Source organism: Saccostrea echinata, unplaced genomic scaffold, assembly GCF_033153115.1.
Source record: "Saccostrea echinata isolate AGI-Se365-2 ecotype Australia unplaced genomic scaffold, CSIRO_AGI_Sech_v1 ptg000054l, whole genome shotgun sequence".
NCBI lineage: Eukaryota > Metazoa > Mollusca > Bivalvia > Ostreida > Ostreidae > Saccostrea > Saccostrea echinata.
The window spans coordinates 36,041,576-36,060,213 of record NW_026889803.1 but is presented as its reverse complement, the minus strand read 5'-3'; the positions used below and the strand labels follow the sequence as shown (position 1 = coordinate 36,060,213).

Genomic DNA, 18,638 nt, shown 5'->3' with positions numbered 1-18,638 from the left:
CGGAAACAGGAATCTTGAAAAGGGGGCCCGACCAGTTTTGTGTCGGGGTATGGGCCCAAAGCCACATTATAAATTGATTTATTAAATCTTGTGTATATTTTGGATACAAAAGGGGGCCATGGGCGGATATAGGATTTGTGATGGGGGGGGGGCGTGGATAACTTCGTTCAGGCAGGGGGTCTGGGGCCGCCTTAAGGCCCCCAGTGGGTCCAGGGCGAAGCCCTGGTGGTGGCCCAGGGCGCGAAGCCCCCGGAAGCTCCTGGGTTTTCGTGAATTTAAGAGTCAGTAAAACCAGACACAAAAATAGTTGTATTGATTAGTTATAGTTACACTATAGATATTAATTGGTTAGCAGTAAATACACTCACAGTTTTTCATTCACGAGGGGCGGAGCCCCGAGTGAATAAAAACTGTGAGTGTATTTACTGCTAACCAATTAATATCTATTGTGTAAGTTACTTGTACCAGAGGACCAATGAGAGAAAAGCATGTTGATAATTAGCACCGCCTACTACAAGCCACGGTCCGGCGTCTGTATAAATAGCTGTCTTCATCTGCAAGGATCATAGTTAGCTGCGTCACTGCTACTGCGAATTGTTGATAAAAAATTCGGAATTGATACGTGTGAAGATATTGTACCTTTGGAATGTTGAAGACGCAGAAAACATGATTTTTGTTAGGTACAGGGTAGCGATTGTAGGCTTTTATATTCAATCCGTGAACTCTGACAGAAAATTTATCTTTCTAGATCCTTTTTTTTTTTTTTTTTTTTTTTTTTTTGAAAAAAGGGGGATGGGTATGGGAAACATCGCCATTGAACTTTCTCTATATGGCAATCGGCGTACAGAAAAAAAATGAAATGAATTGTGACATTTTAATGAATGTTTGAAATGGTATTGGAATAAAAAAAAAAACGCGGGGACTTCTGATGTGATATTGCTATTTGTATTTGGAGACGGGAAAGAGAATGACGAGAACTCGAGATAGGACGTATCATTTACTGATTAAGGATACGCGGAGAAAACATACAGAAACATTTAAGAAACGAACATCGACAAGCTAATGTTAGTATTTTTTAAATGACAAATGTTGACTTAATTTATTCATCAGCCAGGTCTGGAAATTGACATCATTTATTCATCAGTCAAGGTCTTGTCACAGTATGGCTTGATGCCAAAAGGTGGGCGTGACTTAAAAAAACTGTGATTCTTCTGGCAAATACACCACAGCAACATCAAAGCAAGATCTAAATTTACCGCCAGTCCTATGGTACAACTTCCTTTACACAAAAGCCTATAAGATATGAATTAAGTTTGTAACTTACAATACTCTAAAGTCTTTGTAGGAATTTCACGTCTGCTTAAGAATAATGTACAAATTTATTAATCATTTGATAATTTTTATTTCAAATTTACTCTTGAGAAAGCAGAAACTTTGTGTATCTCCGAACTTCGTGAATCTCCGAACTTCGTGTATGTCAGAAGTCGTTCTGAATCATTATTATTTCAGCAAGGATGCTAGTCAACCTGATATCTGTATGTAACTCTAATGTTATTCCAAAAAGTGTTGTTGTTTTTTTTAAAATTCCATTCACTGACCTACACATGTATCTCCACCGCAGCCAACGAAACAATATAAACAATCACGCTGTAACGTACAGTTCCCTTTATAGCAGTATGAAATAAACGAAGCACAATGATACACAAAGAATATCTGAATATTGAAAAATTAAATATTGCAACGTTTGTTTTTATAAGTATTATACATATATGACAGATACACTGTAGGGTAGGGTGGTGTAATTTCGACCGATTATTTTTTTATATTTAGATTTGTTCAAGTATGTCACTGCCTATTACATGTATTACGCTCAACATTTACTGGATTATTTTTCCTTCGGAATACCTTTTGTTGTTCAGATTACATTGTGTTATATGTATTATTCGTCATGATATAAAATAAATGTGTTCGATTTACAAGATATGTGTGTTGGGTAACTTCAACTGCGCACGGGGTATTTTCGATCGATGTGCAAATATAAATGAAAATATTCGCGTCATCTCTAATTTAAAAAAAAATACATATATATTAATTTAAATTATTTTGTTGTAAAACATAAAAGATTGTGAAAAAATGCTGACAAAAAGAAAAAAAACAATTTTCAAAATGTACCTAATTTGAAGACATTAAGTGCACCAGGTGCCTAGAGACTAATTTACCGATTTATCAAGGCATGCTACAAATATATATATGCGCAGGCATCTAAACCGCATGTAAACAAAACAGATGATTTTTTCACGGTTATAGAACTAGTTTCTACGGAGTATTCTTGTACATAATATTATCCTAATACTTTTTTTATACGGATGGTGGTCATGACTTTTTTCTGGTAACAAATAGCATTGTGTCATTTTCATTGGTCGAAATGAGTTACCTGCTGACGCCGTATTCATGCAAAGGGTAACTTCGGCCGATTTCTGTTCAGCTGATTTGCATTTTATTTGTAAAAACTAAATACTATAAATTTAAAAGGTATGAATTTAAGTTGCAAATTTAAACATAGTTGATAAATTTCACGCCAGGAATATCCACTGTGTCTTTCTGTATATACAAGATATTTTTAGAGGTGATAAACTGATAATTCCCCGCAATGGTTTAAAAATACTCGTCCGTAATTTTTCGGGCGATAAAGTTTCTTCTTGGATGTAATTTTCCAATAAAGAAATAAATTTCGCCTATTATTATCAACATTGATTTGTATATGAAAAATGCATTTTCTTTCTGCATAAAATAGATGTGTGTACACTATAATGGGTTATAAACAAATTATTTTAAGGTATTTATGAACAGTCGAAATTAACCAGGTGGTCGAAGTTACACTCGTCTGTGACCATCCTAACCTATATCCTGACGTTAAAAAAAAGTCTTGTATCTATGTAAGTAAATTACTGCATAGTTACACCATTTGATAAATAAATACATCAATCAGTGGATAGGTTTGTAACGTAGACCTTCTGATTTTAAATTCATTTATGTTCCCCACTGAGAACGACTGATAACAAGCAGCACCATCACTTGACGATTTGCAGAGCAACAGATAAGAAGTGTATAGTCAGTGTTAAGAAGAAAAGACAAAAAGGATAGGTAATATATTAATTTTAAATTAACAAAAGCCGCTGAGGGCTATTTAGCAATTCCTGCCGCTGAGGGCAGAAGTTAATGCATGAAATTTTAAGCCGCTGAGTATTGGGTAGAGAAATTTAACTGGATGTACCCCTTTTACAATTATAATTAGAGCTATAGAACATACTCATATCTAAGTCTAAATGAAATTACCGGATACTCTAACAGAAGTGCGTGTTGTTTCAGATAGTTATTAGTGGGGATATGTTAGGTTCCCCACTGAGAACGACTGATAACAAGCAGCACCATCACTTGACGATTTGCAGAGCAATATTACCAAGGTGTAAGCCAGAGTGATGTGTATTGGTGTATTAACCACTAATATAACACGTGGTTTTTAAATAAGATATAACTTAAGCTCTATTTGAAAAAAAAAAAAAATTAACAACACACACTTCCCTAGTCTAAATGAAATTACCCGATACTCTAACAGAAGTGCGTGTTGTTTCAGATAGTTATTAGTGGCGATATGTTACTTATTATTTACCTCACTCGGCACACCTCGGCCGATTCGTACCTCATCTGGATGAAGGTGACGGAATCAGCCGAGGTTTGCCGAATGTTATTTACCTTCGACCAGCCTTTAAATCTTTGCATCATCATAGGAAATTGACAAGTGCTGTCTACCCTTCAAACGAAATCGGGAGACGTTTTCCGCTTTGAATAATCGTAGCCTAGGGAATGCAAGGTTTTCAGACTTGATTTTTAAGAAAACTGATACTTGGTCATGAAATAAAATTACCATTTTTTAATTGACCATTAATTATAAAACCAAAGTATGGCATTATTAATATTAGTCATGTCATATTTTGAAAATTTGGGGGGGGGGGGGCGTGCGCCCCCAAGCCCCACTTAAATCCGCCAGTGGGGGCAGACACCCTGAACCTCCTCTAAATCTGTCAGTGTTTTCTTTCATTATACGGACTTGCAGAATAAGCGAAATACTCCAGACATTTAATAAAAATCTCAAACCCGATCTAAAACGCGTTGACAAAGTCAAACCAGACGGTTTTAGTTTTTACGGCATTTTTACAGTGATATGAGAAAAGTCGGATAATTGCTGTTAATTTTAAGAAATAAAGTTCGGCATTTTTCAACCTCGTTCGGTATAATATTTTTTCCGTTAAGGAGGAACACATGGACGAAGGATAAAAAAAGAGGTATTCTGCATGTACATGTACACATCATTGCTATAATTGTGTACTCGGGATTAAACCCAAAATCCTTCGTTACATTGTATTTGGGTATAATTTTCACATGTTCTCAGGCGGATAATCATTTATTTTTATCTGTCTAAAGACAATAATTTCAGTTAATAGAGAAATGTTTTTATTTCGTCGTTTTTTTCCCATCCTTTTGGTTTACACGTTTGCTTTGTATACAAAAGCGTGTGTTCATATACCGCTGTTTCTACACGCTATCGACGTGATCAGGGAGAACATGATATCCTCCAGCAATTTACTTCTTATGAAAACACTCAATGAAAACATATTAGGTGAAAATATATACACCCATTAGTATCTTAGTACCTTAGTATCGACCAGTTTAATTGCAATGTCACCAACCGTAACGATCGCTGGCCAGGACTTGGATATAATTTATTACCGCTATTAAAACAACTCGTCAGCTGAGTGGACCTATGATTTAAACAGTAAAATAGGGATCAGAAATTCCAGAGTTCGAAGTGTATTTATTTTGGCCGCTCTTCCGCATAAACAAATTAAATCGCATTTACGCGTACTTACATGCATGTACCAATAATTTGTGTCATGGGTAAATTCAATTTATTAGATGAAATAAAACAAATGCATAAGATTAATGAGATGGAATGAGAACAAATCTTAACCTGTCAAATAACTTATAAAACATACTTCGTTTTCCAGACACTAATTGCCATGCGTAATCTTCACATGCACTGACCAAGAGGTCACAAGATTGAAATGTATGGCTTCTCATTGCGTGAGTTTTGTCAACACATGTCGGAGTAGACTATCTAAGCCAATTGATTCCCAAAGAAAACTGCATAGGAAGGGTTCTTTTTTGGTACGCTTTTTAACGGGTAAAATTCATTCGACGCTCGATAGAATTTTCAAATACAAGTGAAATATTGAGGCGGTTAACATGGTTAAGTTACATGCGTCCGACCTAGTATTTTGTATGCAATAATATTGTAAGTTAGGAAGAAAATAATACAAACTCAAAAGTACTTAATTTTATTTTCGATTTTCCTGACAATTAAAACTGTGACCTCTACATACAATTATCGTTTTTAATTATATACATCCTGTTTAATGTTCATGAAAGAAATAGCAACTCGTTAAATAATAACATAAGAGAGATAAATAAACTGTTTCTTTAATACGCAAAGAAAGTGGTCTTTTCGGCATTCAAAATGCATTGAATTTGAAGTGAATAAGTGAAAGGCACTTAAGACTAGCTGATTAAAACGAGCGAATGATAATTAAACAGTAAGACGGAATCATATGAAAGATTCGAAATGATTTTAAAGTAATTTTCCACAAAGCGCAATTATCTCAACAATGCAATGTTTATAAGAATAAATATGCAACTTTCTTGTAATTGAGCGAATAATATAATAAAATATAAATCGAAATGTACTAGCGACTTAATCAAAGATATGAAATAATCTGAAAGATTCAACATATTTATCCACTCATCACTTAGTTAAGAATGTATTTGGAATGGCCATTCTATGGTTTGTTTTGTGTATGACCTTAGGTCGTTGATCCTCGGTGACCTCCTTTGCCACGCGCTATCGAGGGAGGGGTTACATAATTGTAAACACACGAGGTGAATGTAAAAGGCGTGTACTTAATGGCTGTGAATAGTCTATGTTTAAAGTGTTGTTTTATTTTCTAACTTTATTGTATGTTTTTATATGATAAGAAGAAAAGGTTATCTTTTTTTCCCTATTTAGTAGACTGGTTTATCCAAATTTGAAAACAAACGAAATAAAAGGGAAAGTTGTCAGTAAATAATTTGGAAATAAAGCACAAAATACTTCAAAAACCTGATTCTAAAGAATATTAGCATCTAATATAGCAAGGTTTATTATTTATAGTAAGTTTATTTTAATTACACGCATGAAGAGCTCTTGTTTACTTGCTGAATGAAAACACTTACCTGTATATGTGTTATGCTTCTAGCTCATTTAGAACACAAGACTCAAACAAAATAACATTTTCTTGAGATCAATAAGATGTTAAATAACAACTTTAATTACGGCAGCTATTTCGAAATATTTACCGTTTTTGAGTTATAAAGCAAAAAATTTAAAGGGCCCCAGATCCCTAATTTTAGGGGCCAGACCCTTTTTAGTGGTCTCAAATGAAAGGCCTTAAAATTGTGCACAACTTTTATTCTACATGTTTTATCAAAATATTTTTAGTTTAGAAGATAAAAAGGAAAATATGTGTAAATTTTCGCTCTTTTTGGCGTTCTAATTTTTGACCCCTCTCTAGCGCCATTTTGAATACAGAAAATGAAAAACAAAAACCGATGTGCACAACTTCAGTGCTTCTATTATTTAAATTCGGTAGAATTTCTACTCCAGCTTCAGTAGTCTCTGACCCTTTGTCTCGAAATGAAGCCTCCTAAATTTTCATTTAAAGGGAGATAACCCAAAAGCGGAAGTGGGTTTTTGAAATGTTTGACAGCATTCTGATAGAATTTTGTAACGTCTTTAAACCCTGCAAATTTGAGCAAAATCCCTTGAGAAATGAGCAAGATATGAGGTCTCAAAGTTGGCGTCTAGGAAAAAAAAAGAATAATAAGAATAATCTTAACCATCAGAATCAGTAGAAGGTCTTCCGCCTGGAGCGGAAGACCTTAATAATAGTAATATACCTAAATGTCGAGTTGAAGGCCACAGCAAGAGATTTCCTTTTCTCATGTATAATATTTTGAATAAATTCTGCTTCATATGAATACAAAAATAGGTCTGCTAATAGCGAGGCGCAATTAGTACCCATGGGAATTCCAACAGATTGTTGGATGACCTGGTCTCCAAAAACCACATAGATATTGTCAATCAGAAACTCACGCATCTTTTAAATATCAAATTCAGCGTACTTGTGTGGTCAATCAGAATGATTTTTAACAAAATAATTTTGCAAATGACCAATGACAAGGTAAGTAAATTTACGAGTTCCATTTTTCTTGAAAAAGCAGCTGTCAATGATGTCAAAAAGCCTGGACTTTAATTTATCGTGGGGAATGGTTGTATACAGAGTTGAAAAGGCACTTATTTTTTCTTTTAATCGAGTTAAAATTGAGTTTGAGAGATTTTTAATATTTGCAAGTGTTAAGCGCCCTTCTGGTTGCACTGTCCGTGTGTTGAGACCTCGAAAGACTGACCACAGAAAGAATACGGTTGCAGAGAATTTATTTCACGGAGTCTCAGACGAAAATACAAGTTGATGTGACCGACCTAGAACAATTCAAGATGGCGACGATGTGTACCTTGTGAATTATTAGGTAGGGGGTATATTTTTCTATATTATAAAAGAAAAATAAGTAATGTCAGATGCCTGTGGTTTTTATGTTATTGATTGTTGTAAAATTTTGTGATTTCGAAATTTTCAAAAGTTCCTTGGAATTTTTAAGCACATTTACAAATATCCACAATATTTCAATATTTTATAATACTCAGTAAATCTAGCTATAAACAAATACAAATTATACCACCGCCTGGCAAAAATAGTCATAATTATCTCAGACAAGAGCAATAAAATTTACCGAGTTTGCAGGGGATATAGAAATCTATTGAGTGCACACTCAAAAATATATTTGATTGTACATTTGAACCAACTTAAACCAGAGATTCTTGAATAGGTTACCTTCTGTTGATATCATAGTATAGTGCCATATTAAAATATTTTTGGTCTTCATAAAAAATTGACTATATACTTGAGTTATTCAATTTTCCGAAAACTCCAATACGGGACAATATACATGTATACACAAAAAAGATGTGTTTGTGAAACACTGATGTCCCCTTATGGCGAAGATACAAGTTTCTCAAATGCAAGTCAAACTCCAAGGTCAAGAGATCAAAAATGTTGTTACCCAAAGAAAGGACTTACGTCAATGGATATACCTGGTAAATATAAAAGCGAAGAACCAACCATTCAAAAGTTATGGTCAAGGTTAAAGTTTTCTAAAAAGTGTCAAACTCCAGGGTCAAGGTCAAAATTTATGGTACGCAGGAGAAGACCTTGTCATAAAAAATACATATGAAAGATATAAAGGCCTAGTATAAACTGTTCAAAAGTTAAAGCGAAAGTTAAAGTTTTTCAAAAGTAGGTCAAACTCCAAGGTCGGGGTCAAAATTGTTGGTATCCAAAGGAAGGGCTTGTCCACAGGCATTTGACGTTTTAAATCTTTCGCTTTTTTGATAAAAATATCCCCATACTATAATATTAACAAGGTACGTCACTATTTTTCAAACAAATTTATTTATTTTGGTTAACCCTAGTTATAAGTATATGTTTAGTTAATTTTTTAACTTTAGCTAGTTAATTTTTTATCATTCTATTTTTCACATAATATACAAATCAGAAATAAACATATAGATCTGTGCATTATTGTTCCAACTAACTTATCATATGCATCTGAATATAACATTACCCGGACTTAATAGTGAGATTTTCGAGTATTTTGGGAAGAAAAGAAACATAAAGAAAAAACGATACGATACGTACGATGCAGCAGTATTTCCCGAAATGAATATAGTGATCTAGCTAGACCCTAAATTCAAGAAAACTCATTTCAAATTCAAGAAAAGAGGCTGGTTGTGAAGTAATAACAGAGAAAAATCTCATATATAGCTTAAAAAGTGTTTCTTGTGAATTTATAGCCCGAAATAGTGCATTAGTTTACAAGGAAATATTTTAAATGATATACATGTTGAAGCAGTTTCGCATATCCAATGTTCCGCCAAGTAAATCTATTAAGTATTGGCCGCAGCAGCGGCCGATCTATTTGTGGTTGTGTTAGAATGTGCACATTTTTTTTTGCTTCGTTGGAATAATTCTTTATTGATAACAAACATAAAAGTTACGAATAAGCTTTAAAGCCTTAAAAATTTGCTTAAAACTAAGTCTAAATAGTTGTTATTATGTTTCAATTTGTTTTTCATTTCTCGTCAGGTATTTATTAATTTAATGATTTTACAAAAAAGTTGTTTCATGAACTGCTCCCTAACATGGGCGTCCGTAAGATAGAAATAGAAAATATACTGAGTTTCCGGATATGAATTACAGTGTCTAAAATAATTAATAATTTGAATTTGGTTTTGAATTGACACTGCAGTTGCAAGTGACACAATGAATTTTTTTCTGTACTTCACATACATATATATCACAACACTAACACTGATCGGCATTTTCACGTAACAAAAATCCAGGGTATCAGCCATGAAGCTTGAGTCCTTTTCAAGGCCGTAACTACCATTGAGGCAAGCGAGACAAATGCCTCACGAAAATTTTCTGAAAAGTTAAAAAGTTTTTCTTCGAACTTTTATTAATCATTTGTGTCTTTGTACTAAATTAATACTTTTAATTCAACTCTTGTTTCAATTTCTGTAAATCGGTCATCTCATAAGATGCATCATTATCGATTAGAAGCATGTAAAAAGTAATTCAAAACGTGAAAAATTTCATCATCCCCTTCCGCTCCCCCAAGAACTGGTCCCCATCAGGACAGTGGACACTACCCTGGGCCCGCTTTGGACTCGGATGGCCCTCATATCCCTGAATTGCCTCACTAAAAATTTGAGCCTAGTTACGGCCTTGCTTTTTCTCAGCATTCATAATCAATTATTTTAGATATTTGTTGCATTTGTCCTTGAATCAAATAATTTGATGATAATATATTTCTATCCTTTATTACAGTCCGATTTTCATATTAATGGATTTATTTTTATTTGCATAAATATTCAACAATTGATCACTGTAAACTAGTGTGAAAAATGCACAGGAAAGTAAAGCAAGTGTAAAAGTGTATCATATACTTTTTCTATATGGATTTTTTCTTTGGACTCTTTCTTGTGGAAATTCTTCAAATGAAATATATTGTTGAGGCCGATTTGATGCTTTGCATCAATTTAACTTGTAATAATATAAGTTGAAGACGATGGTATAAGTACTTTTCATTTAAACCTGGTAGTAGGCGAAATACTGGGAAAGAGTGCTATACCTCTTTCCTTAGACTTTAAGAAACTCGAGTCGTTTTCCTTTGTTACAATTTTTTTTAAAGTTTTTTTTTCTTTCTTTCTTTTCTTCTTTTTTTTTTTTAGCTCTACTGGTCAGAGACCAGAAGAGCTCATGCAATAGTAAGGTGTCCGTCGTCCGTCCGTCAACAATTTTTCAAAATGCTACTATGCTACTCCTCCTACCAGTTTAGGTCTGATTTTAATTTTTAATATATTTCCATTTCTATTTGTTTTCTCTGTGATAACTCTTTGAAAGTTAGTGGAGTTGATTTCTTGATCATTCTACCAGAATGCAAATTTCGCCAAGCGAAAGGTCAGGAGCTAAGATAGCTGCAATAATGTAGCCCTCTCCGATTTTTTTAAATCTGATATTTTCAGTAGAGGGCTACAATTCCACTGCATCTCCGTAATGGTGCAAGTATATAGTTTTTTAGATACGGGCGACTGCAAGCAAAATAAATTGTTTTTGCATTCAACCTACTTCCAATGAGACGGAATTTTTATTCACTATCAACATCATAGCCCTTTATACGCGAAAACCAGGTAAAACAAGAGCACCGCTAAGCGGAGCATCCCCTCGCGCCAGGAACTTCACCGGTAATGGCATTATCTCCATACGAGAGAAAAAATCTCAAGAGGGACGTTAAACAAGATACAATCATCTAGGCCTAGTAATCAAGGGTATAGCCAGTATTACTGTCTAAAGTTTAAAATAAGGTAAAGAAATAATAATGTATTGCAACACTAATTAAAAATTAACAAAAGTCAAGGTGGATATCGGGGGGGGGGGGGGGGGTTCATAACAAGTATACGTGATTGGGCAGTTTCCCTTATTCCTAGCAGAAACATATCACGTATGCTCTAATTCCATTTATATACCTACCTGAGTAAACCTAACAGTAGCATGCAATATGTATCAAATCTGAAAATACGCCCAGAAGTAATATTTTTTGGTACTGAAAAATGACAATATACCGGTGCTGAGACGTCAATGAAACTTGTGAAACGGTATATTTATAGCTTTCAAGAATTACGTGCGCCTGAAGATTAAATATTCCACAGGCCCCTAATGTAAAGACACACATGTGGTAGTTTGGTATTGAAACCGCGACGTTCATCAAATTATTTCAGTTACTCAGTGACAGAGATGACACTTTTAATTCATACAAACTTTCTCAAGATACGCACAATAATATGACAATACGCAAATACAAAGTAGAACTTACGGAAGCGGCTCTATCGAAACGACCCGAATTTTAACCTGTTAAATTTACCGGAAGTGAGTATTGTCAACTCGTACATAAAATTGCAGGGTTTGAAGGTCGTAAAACGGTGATATTTTAAGAACTATTTCACCAATTAACTTGAAAATGAATAGGGTTCGTCCTTTTACAATGCCACATTAGTATGTGAAGGCTGAGAAATGATAGTGCAAAAGTTCTCTTTATATCTTGCCCACAAGCTGTAACGGACACACTAACACACACACATACGCACAGTAGCGATGCTATATCCCCTCCGCAACTAGTTGCGCGAGGGGATAATAAATCTGCGTGTTTACCAGTCGTTCTCTTCAGCAGCCATGACAGTTCTTGCGTGATGTACTTATACTTGCGCTTGAAATTTAGAATCACTTGAAAAAGTAAATGTCGGTGTTGATATATGTTTGTGTTGCATGATATCACTAAACATCGATAAATAAAAGCATACCATGGGATATTTTTTTCCTAAACAGTGAAATTTATGCTTAAAATAAAGGAAATCCTAAACAATCCGCTCCCCTAGATCCCGAATTCTCATTGGTTGTCCCAAAATAAAATCGATCAAGGTCAGTAAACATGGCGGATAAATTCAAGTTGTGATGTTGACATACAAGAAAAATAACCGATATACGGATTGTTCTGTATATTTTTGGATCAATTCATGTCCTGTATAACTACATTTTATGAGTTCAGGTAAGATATGTTAATAAAATACCCACTTACCTATAATTTGAGCCGAAATTTGTGCGGTAGTGAATCACTCCCGCACTTGCACCATTACGGAGATCCTAAGGAGTTGTAGCCCTCCCCCCCCCCCCCAAAAAAAGGGGGGGAGAGCTACATTATTGCAGCCAGAGCTAAGAAGGCCTAATAAGCATGTAATTCTCGTGTGGCTGTCTTTGTGTCTGACGCTAAGGAGGCCTAATATGCATGTAATTCTCGCGCGGCTGTCTTTGTGTTTGACGTCAGTGGGCGGGGACTATTGAAATTGACATGAGGCCTCGTGTAATTTAAATCTATTAGTCTACATTTTTAAAATCTACAATCTTATTTCACAATGAAATAAAATTTACAATTTTATTTCACAAAAAAATGGAAATATAAGGAATTACTGTCTAGTTAGTAAAGTATGCTAGGGACTCAACGATAGTTGGAAACGTGGGATAATTTATGCATAACGGGCTTCGCCCTGGCATACTCTACTAACTAGACAGTGATTCCTTAAATAACTCTGCACACAAGTACACTACACTAGGATACGTAATTCTGTATATTGGTTTTTGATTTCCTTGAATGGTGTTGCCATGGTTACTAAAAATAGAATTTCTGTGAAATACTTTCAAAACGCTACTCCTCCTACAGTTTTGGCCTGATTTCAATATAACTTGGCACACAAGTACCGGTAATCTACACTTAGGTACATAATTCTGCTATCGGTTTATGATTTCGATGAACGGTGTTGCCAAGATTACTAAAAATAGAATTTTCTCTGGATAACTTTCAAAACGCTACTCCTCCTACACTTTTGGTCTAATTTCAATATAACTTGGATTACAAATAGAAAACTCTAAGAAACATAATTCTTTATTTCGATGAACGGTGTTTACCAAAAATTGGAATTTCTGTTAAAATACATTCAAAACGCTACTTTTCCTACAGTTTTGGTCTGATTTCAAAAAGTAGACAACTCTTAAATACAAATTCTGTTTAAGGGTATCTGATTTCGATGAACGATGTTGCCATGGTTACTAAAAAAAGAAATTTCTGTGAAATACTTTCAAAACACCACTCTTTCTACAGTTTGGTCTGATTTTAATATAACATGGCATGCAAGTATACTACAATGAGATTCACAATTGTCTTTATTTTTTTTTAGGTCACCTGAGTCACTCAGGTGACCTATTGCTATCTGTTTTCGTCCGTCGTCGTGCGTCGTCCGTCGTGCGTTAACTTTTGAACATTTTTAACTTCTTCTCTAGAACCGCTCAACCAATTTCAACCAAATTTGGTATATAGCATCTATGGGTGAAGGGGAACAAAAATTGTGAATTTCATGGTCCCTGCTCCCCTGGGGCCTGAGGGGTGGGGCTTAAACCACCAAAAAAAATCTTCTTTACTCCTGGACATCAAGCAGTCAAACTGTTGGCATTATTGTAATAAGCATTGAGCCCTCTACCAAAATTGTGAAATTCATGGCCCCAGGGTCAGGGGTTCTGGCCCCAGGGTGGGGCTATATAGATCATATAGTGAAAGTGCATTATTTCTTTGAAAATCTTCTTCTCTGCTCCTGGGTATTAAATAAAGTTACTAAGTACATAGTTATGATGAGCTAGAGTGCCTCTTCGAAAATTGTGAAATTCATGGCCCCAGGGTCAGGGGTTCTGGTGTTAGGGCGGGGCTCTATTGATTATATAGTGGAAATGCATTAATTCTTTGAAAATCTTCTTCTCTGCTCCTGGGTATTAAATAAAGGAACTAAGTACATAGTTATGATGAGCAAGAGTGCCTTTTCCAAAATTGTGAAATTCATGGCCCCAGGGTCAGGGGTTCTGGTGTTAGGACGGGGCTCTATCAACTATATAGTGAAAATGCATTAATTCTTTGAAAATCTTCTCTTCTGCTCCTGGGCATTAAGGTGATAAACTAAGTACATAGTTATGATGAGGAGGTGGGCCTCTTTCAGAATTGTGAAAGCCATGGTCCCTGGGTCAGGGGTTCTGGTGTTAGGGCGGGGCTCTATTGATTATATAGTGAAAATGCTTTAATTCTTTGAAAATCTTCTTCTCTGCTCCTGGGTATTATTTAAGCAAACTAAGTGCATGGTTATGATGCATAAGGATGCCTTTTCAAAAATTGTGAATTTCATGGCCCCAGGGTCAGGGGTTCTGGTGTTAGGGCGGGGCTCTGTTGATTATATAGTGAAAATGCATTGATTCTTTGAAAATCTTCTTCTCTGCTACTGGAGACTATTTAAACAAACTAAGTGCATGGTTATGATGCATAAGGATGCCTTTTCAAAAATTGTGAATTTCATGGCCCCAGGGTCAGGGGTTCTGGTGTTAGGGCGGGGCTCTATTGATAATATAGTGAAAATGCATCGATTCTTTGAAAATCTTCTTCTCTGCTACTGGAGATTATTTAAACAAACTAAGTGCATGATTATGATAGACAAGGATGCCTCTTCCAAATTTTTTAAATATATGGCCTCAGTTTTTGGGGTTATTGAGGAGGGGGGGGGGGGGGCTCTATTGATTATATAGTGAAAAAACATTAATTTTATTAATTAATCATTAATTAATCCTGTCTGCTCCTTAGTGTTGAGCTGATAAATAAATTGCTTAGCTATGATGAAAATGGGAGCTTTGAACAGAATTTTTAAATCTTGTGGTCCTAGGGTCAGGCTTATGATAATATAGTGGAAAAGTGTTAATTCTTTGAAGTCCATACATGTAGTTATGATGATGAGGCTAACTCTTCCAAATTTATAAATTTCTTGACCCTTGGTCTTGGGTTCTGGTGTTAGGGTAAGGCTTTGTTGAATCTGTAGTGAAAATACATTGTACCTGTGAAATTCTTCTCTGCTTCTGGGCATATCGGAAGCAAACTGAGTAAAAGTTTAAATGATATGAGTAAGCGCATTTCTACCAGATTTTTAAACATCTGGACCATTCGTCTAAGCATTCTGGTCCTGGGCAGGGCTCTATTAATTTGTATTCTACTGAGAGAAGTTATTCCCCTTTTCCATTCACCTTTGATAATTAATCACTGTAAATAATGTATTTGAAAGGTTAATAGAATAAGATAATTATGCAAGAATGTTTATCGTATATAATTAAAAAAGTACTTTCTTAGTTTTAATAATCAGGTAGACCTGTAAGTAATAGATAAATAAAATGAGACAAAAATAACTTATCTTATTAAAAGTTCTTCAGAGACCATAAGAGAGGTCAATGCTAGAGGTCTTAATATGGGTTTAAAAATATAGAAGCACTAATAGTTTGTTAATAGTCTGCATGATAGTGTTAAGTGGGGGAGAGATTAGAACTTCATTTATGAGTTGATACTGAATACTAGACTAATTATTTTGTTGATCCTGATCTTCCTACTTCTCTTGCTTTAGGGCACATTGCTTCATCTATCAGTGTATTTACCTTCTAAATTGTTGTATTATAGTCAGGTGACCGTTAAGGCCCTTGGGCCTCTTATTTTATTTTGATGAGGGATGTTGCCATGGTTACTAAATTCGAAATTTCTGTAAAATTCTTTCAAAAGGCTGCCCCTCCTACAGTTTTATTCTCTTTGCAATAAATCTTGCAACCAGAAGACACTAAACTAAGGATAATTATTCTTATTGCTGTTGCAAAGTTTCAAGTCCAACATTTTTATGCAACTTTTCCTTTCCTTTGTTAGAAGTTCAAACCAGTAGAGCTACAGTCTCGTCGGAGACTTCTGGTTTATTTTAATTCAGTTTGACTAAAGTGGTTTTGAAATGAAAAAAAAAGTTCTTGTTTGATGATATTTTATTTTCTACGCCTTCTATCATAAAAATTGATATGGCGCAAAATTCTATTAGTCAAACTGACAAAATAAAGATTTTTTTAGCTCACCTGAGCTTTTGTGAGCTTTTCTGATCACATTTTTTCTGTAGTCCGTCTGTCTGTCCGTCCGTCTGTAAACTTTTCACATTTTCGACTTCTTCTCCAGAACCACTGGATCAATTTCAACCAAACTTGCCACAAAGCATCCTTGGGTGAAGGGAATTCAAGATTATTAAAATAAAGGGCCATACCCTCATTCAAGGGAAGATAAATCAGAAATAGTGAACATTTGGTGGTATATTTTAAAAATCTTCTTCTCAAGAAGCATCTCCAGGAAGTGTAGATTCAAGTTTATTCAAATCATACCCCTAAGGTTAGGGTGGGGCCACAATGGGGGATCAAAGTTTTACATAGAAATATATATGAAAAAAATTTAAAAATCTTCTCAAGAACAGCAAAGCCTTGTTTAGTTATATTGATATGTAAGCATCTTCAGGTAGTATAGATTCAAGTTTGTTCAAATCATGACCCCCGGGGGTAGGGTGGGGCCACAATGAGGGGTCAAAGTTTTACATAGGAATATAAAGGAAAAAATATTTTTCTAAAGAACAAAGCCATATTTAGTCATATTGATATGGTCGCCCGCGTGGCGCAGTGGTTAGAGCGTCTGCTCTAGAGTTGCGGAGTAAGGGGTTGATCCTTACGTCGCGGGTTCGAATCCCATTGTAGGACGTGGAGACCGGTCCTTCGGATGAGACCGTATAAACCGAGGTCCCGTGTCGCAGTAGGTGCTGGCACGAAAAAGATAGGTGCTGGCACGAAAAAGATCCCTCACAATGGGCCACAATGAGGAATCAAAGTTTTACAAAGGATTATATAGGAAAAACATCTTTTTAAAAATCTTTTGCTCAAGAACAGCAAAACCATTTGTTATAATGATATGAAAGCATCTTCAGGTAGTTTAAAATTCAAGTCTCCCCCCCCCCCCACCCCTCCCTCCATGTAAACTTTTCAATACTGAATTGATTTATGCTTTTTCCTAGCTAGTTCTCAGGTGAGCGATGTGGCCCATGGGCGTCTTGTTCTTATTTCACCGCTGTTAGTAATAGATTAATTTAGTAGACTTTTACTCTCTTGGTTGGGACTAAAAATGTCAACAATATTTTTCACTTTAAAATGTTGTCATATACTTATCGTGTATTTACAACCATCGAATACTAATATTTGGAAAATGTCAATATTCAATGTGTAATAATAAATGCACCACGTAGAGAACTGTATTTGGTGACTTTAGATGATTTTTTTTATCTTATTACAATCTTTAGTCACCAGACCTATTAACTCAAGTGAGCTTTTCTTATCTCTCGTTGTTCAACTTTGTCCGTTTGTCTCTCTGTTCGTCTGCGAAGTCAGACGACACGTTCCTCGAAAATACATAATTTTCCCCAAGAATCTGTCATTGAAGTACATGTATTGCTACTTAAAGAAGTTTTCTAACCAAAAATTGAGGTACCTTACTAGGCATTTGTGTGCAAGATACCAGAGAGTGATATTTTTCTTATATGATCTCTATAGGTAAATCTTTTGAATTGCTAATGTAACAACTTTTGGTGTACTCATTTTTAAAAACATATTGAAAACAGTTTAGAAATCACATGAGAGTGAACATATTGACCAATATTTGATAATACCAAGGTATACAAAACAAGAATTTGAGGAACGTGTCGTCTGACACACATTTTCAACTTCTCCAGTACATGTACCACTGGGCAAATTTTAATCAAAATTAGCACAAAACACCTTCGGGTAAAGGGAATTAAAAATTGTTGAAATGGAGGGGTATAACACTTTCATGTTTTAAAATAACATTTGAAGTTTATTCTAAAATGCCAAAAATGAAGTCTCATGAGTTAAGTATATGTACATACCATTTTATCAACATTGACTACAGGTTCAGAATTCCATATATGTTAATAAATTCCTCCAAATTTTCGCTCAAACGTTTTCTGGTTTCTAAAAAATGCGGTCTTGGGTTCGATGATTCAAGGAAAAAGAATTTAATAATCTTGTCGTTCCGTTTAAATATACAAGAACTTTGTGACGTAATTGCTCTTCTTTCTTTTTCTTGGAAGCACATTTTATTTTTTTTCTCCAAAATCCGGTAAAAGGGAAAAATAAAGTGTCATATTACTGAGTATGATACTAGGAATTCCAAGAAAAAGTGTCATATTACTGAGTATGATACTAGGAATTCCAAGAACTGTTACTACATTGATAGGATTCTTTATCCATTTTTACCTCATCTATCGTTACAATCTAATGTTACTACAATCTATTATTACTGCTGTCTAATGTTACTATAGTCAAATGTTTTTGCTATCTAATTTTCTGCAATCTTATGTTACAGCTGTTTAATGCTAC

General features: G+C 34.9%; 1 protein-coding gene across 1 annotated transcript in view; it reads right to left on the bottom strand.

The window, feature by feature from the left end:
• Positions 1-18,235, bottom strand: part of LOC133205197 (uncharacterized) — a 30,808-nt gene extending 12,573 nt beyond the window's left edge. Inside the window, exon 1 of the mRNA XM_061340957.1 lies at positions 18,146-18,235. Within this exon, the coding sequence (XP_061196941.1) occupies positions 18,146-18,148 (3 nt within the window). The 5' untranslated portion in view covers positions 18,149-18,235. The remainder of the gene's footprint in view (positions 1-18,145) is intronic.
• Positions 18,236-18,638: the final 403 nt, after the last annotated feature.